This window comes from Didymella exigua (assembly GCF_010094145.1).
Source record: "Didymella exigua CBS 183.55 unplaced genomic scaffold M421scaffold_13, whole genome shotgun sequence".
Lineage (NCBI taxonomy): Eukaryota > Fungi > Ascomycota > Dothideomycetes > Pleosporales > Didymellaceae > Didymella > Didymella exigua.
The window spans coordinates 209,436-211,670 of record NW_022984787.1 but is presented as its reverse complement, the minus strand read 5'-3'; the positions used below and the strand labels follow the sequence as shown (position 1 = coordinate 211,670).

The 2,235-nt window shown below is 43.6% G+C and overlaps 2 protein-coding genes across 2 annotated transcripts; both read right to left on the bottom strand.

The window, feature by feature from the left end:
* Positions 1–746: 746 nt before the first annotated feature.
* Positions 747–1,609, bottom strand: M421DRAFT_391310 (DDE-domain-containing protein). Its single transcript, XM_033590002.1, has 2 exons — positions 1,487–1,609; positions 747–1,435 (listed from the first exon to the last, which is right to left on the bottom strand). Exon 2 carries the CDS (start codon positions 1,316–1,318, stop codon positions 899–901), a length of 420 nt encoding a protein of 139 aa, XP_033448792.1. The 5' UTR covers positions 1,319–1,435; positions 1,487–1,609; the 3' UTR covers positions 747–898.
* On the bottom strand, positions 1,436–1,666 carry M421DRAFT_62232 (uncharacterized protein; the record flags this gene model as incomplete). The annotated part of the gene is made up of 1 exon (XM_033595949.1): positions 1,436–1,666. A coding segment is annotated over one exon (231 nt), but the record flags the coding sequence as incomplete, so codon positions are not given.
* Between the last annotated feature and the right edge of the window lie 569 nt (positions 1,667–2,235).

The following is a 2,235-nucleotide window of genomic DNA, read 5'->3' as shown; positions in this document are numbered from 1 at the left end:
AGTGAGATTATTGAGCAACACCACGACGCTGCTATTACAAGATGATTTAGTAGATTACTAAATAGACTATTGCGAAACTTTTAGCTACTACAGTTTTCTAGGGGGACGCGTAGTGCAGCCAGTAGATGCTATAGTAGGTGGTGGTGGTGAGGGCAACCTGTGAGGCACCCGCTAACTATGCATAGCACTACCACCACAATTCTTTATTACTTTTAACTAAGATTTCTATAATGCCTTGCTCTTAGCCTGTTTAGGTAATTAAGTACTTTTTTTTGTGTTGCTCTTGCGCTTTGCCTCCTCTTTACAAGCCTTAGTTTAAGTGCACTTCGCAGCCTATGCCTTAGTAGTTAATACCTTCTTCTTCTCTTACTCTACATGCTTATCCTCCTTCTCCTTTACTTAAATAATCTTCTTCTAGTGTTGAAGCTACTTCTTAGTAGCTTTTACTGCCTCTGCAGCGCGCTTAAGGTCCTATTTTACCTAGAGTTCTTGCTTTTTACGCTTAATGCGTGAAGGACTCTAGAGAACTACACCACTACCCTTATTACTATTAATAGGTTGCAAAGGTAGTACCTTCTACTTCCTCTTCTTATTCTTATTAGCCTTTAGAGCCTCTTCTAGGCTGTTAACCCTAGCCTCTAAGATCTCTAATTGCACGTGGAGTTAGTGAAGGGCTTAATTAACTGCCTTAGCAGCACTAGGTACATTATCTTCTCTTGCACGCTTGAGAAGCTGCGACATCTTGCGCCAACTAGGTGATTCTGGTGCAGGCTGAAGCTGAGTAGGCTCTAGGATTGTGCTGGGCGACTTTGGTGTTAGGTTTCTGAACTTCTTGAGCACGACGTTGGCATCTAGTGGGTGAATCCCAGTGCACTTAAAGGCCTGTACAACAAGGTCTTTAGTGAAGGTCTTCTTCCACGCTGCCCAAAAAAAGCGGGAAGAAGTCAGCCTGAGCCACAGGTACCCACCCCTCGGTGGTGTGGCCGCGATGAAGGAGCTCATCAGAGTAGTGCTGCGCCAACGGCCTGTAGCACGCCACATCAAGCGGCTGAAGCGCGTGAGTAGCATGCGGAGGGAATATAAGTAGCAGAATCTTGTTGGCATGAGCGTATTCAATAAAGGCCTGCGTGACGTGGCTGCCGTGGCCATCAAGGATCAAGAGTCTGTACTTCCCTCGCGCCCTCACTCTTGTATAGCGATCAAACACTTGCTTAAGCCAGGCAACACTAAGAGCATTGTTCGTCCAGCCATTTACTAAGGTACTAAAGTGTATATCATGTTTTTTAGCCTTAACGCGCTGCACCCAGCTCTCTTGCATCTAGAGAGATGATAAAGGATAAATAACTGCAGGTGGCAACGTAAAACTATTAGCTCCTACTGCTCCTACTACTGTTACCTACTTCCTGTTGCTATTATAAGATGCTAGCTTGTATTTCTAGAGTCTAAAGAGCTGCTTATTGAAGATTCTAAAGCCCTTGCTCATCACTCTAATTATGAATCCCTCCTCATCTATATTGTACGTGTTCTCTGGCTGTATTGAATGCTGCTTAATAGTACTGTGCAGCAGATTAAAGTATGAGCAAAAGGAATCGTATGAAGCAGCGTCGTGGTGCTGCTTTTCTATAGGCGCGCTCCAGGCTGTGAGAAGGTCGTTGTAACGACGCAGGCAAGAAGAGAGATATCCGGAATAGGTGTGAATCCGCTACGAGGCATATAGTAGGCTGGCGGATAGGTAGGGTATGCTTTTTTACGTTTTGGCTTATAGCTTCTTAACTAGCAGAGATACGCTTACATAATCTATTATTCAATAGAAGCGCCTAGTATTGCGCCTTCTAATAAAAAAAGAATTAGCTTATTCTGCCTAGTATTAGCTAAGTTATTAACACTACCTAGCAAAGTATACCTATTAATAGGTATGCTTACTAGGTACCCCCCCTTTTTTAACCTTTTCTAGCCTCTAGCTTGTGCAGTTTAATAGTTATAACAAAACCCTCTACTACAGAAATGTAGAAGTAGTTTTTCTCTTTCTTTTAAGCCCTATTTCGCTAGAATCCATGTATTATTGACAAAGTTTTGGGGGGTACCCACAAAGGACGTTGGAGTATACCCATTCCACCAGCCTAGTCACAAGCATGCTAACCTATAGTTTGCCAACAGGCTCTTCACCACGCACACTAAGTATCTTATCAGCCATATCTGCCACCTTACATAGCTAGGGCGCAAATCCTCGCGAAT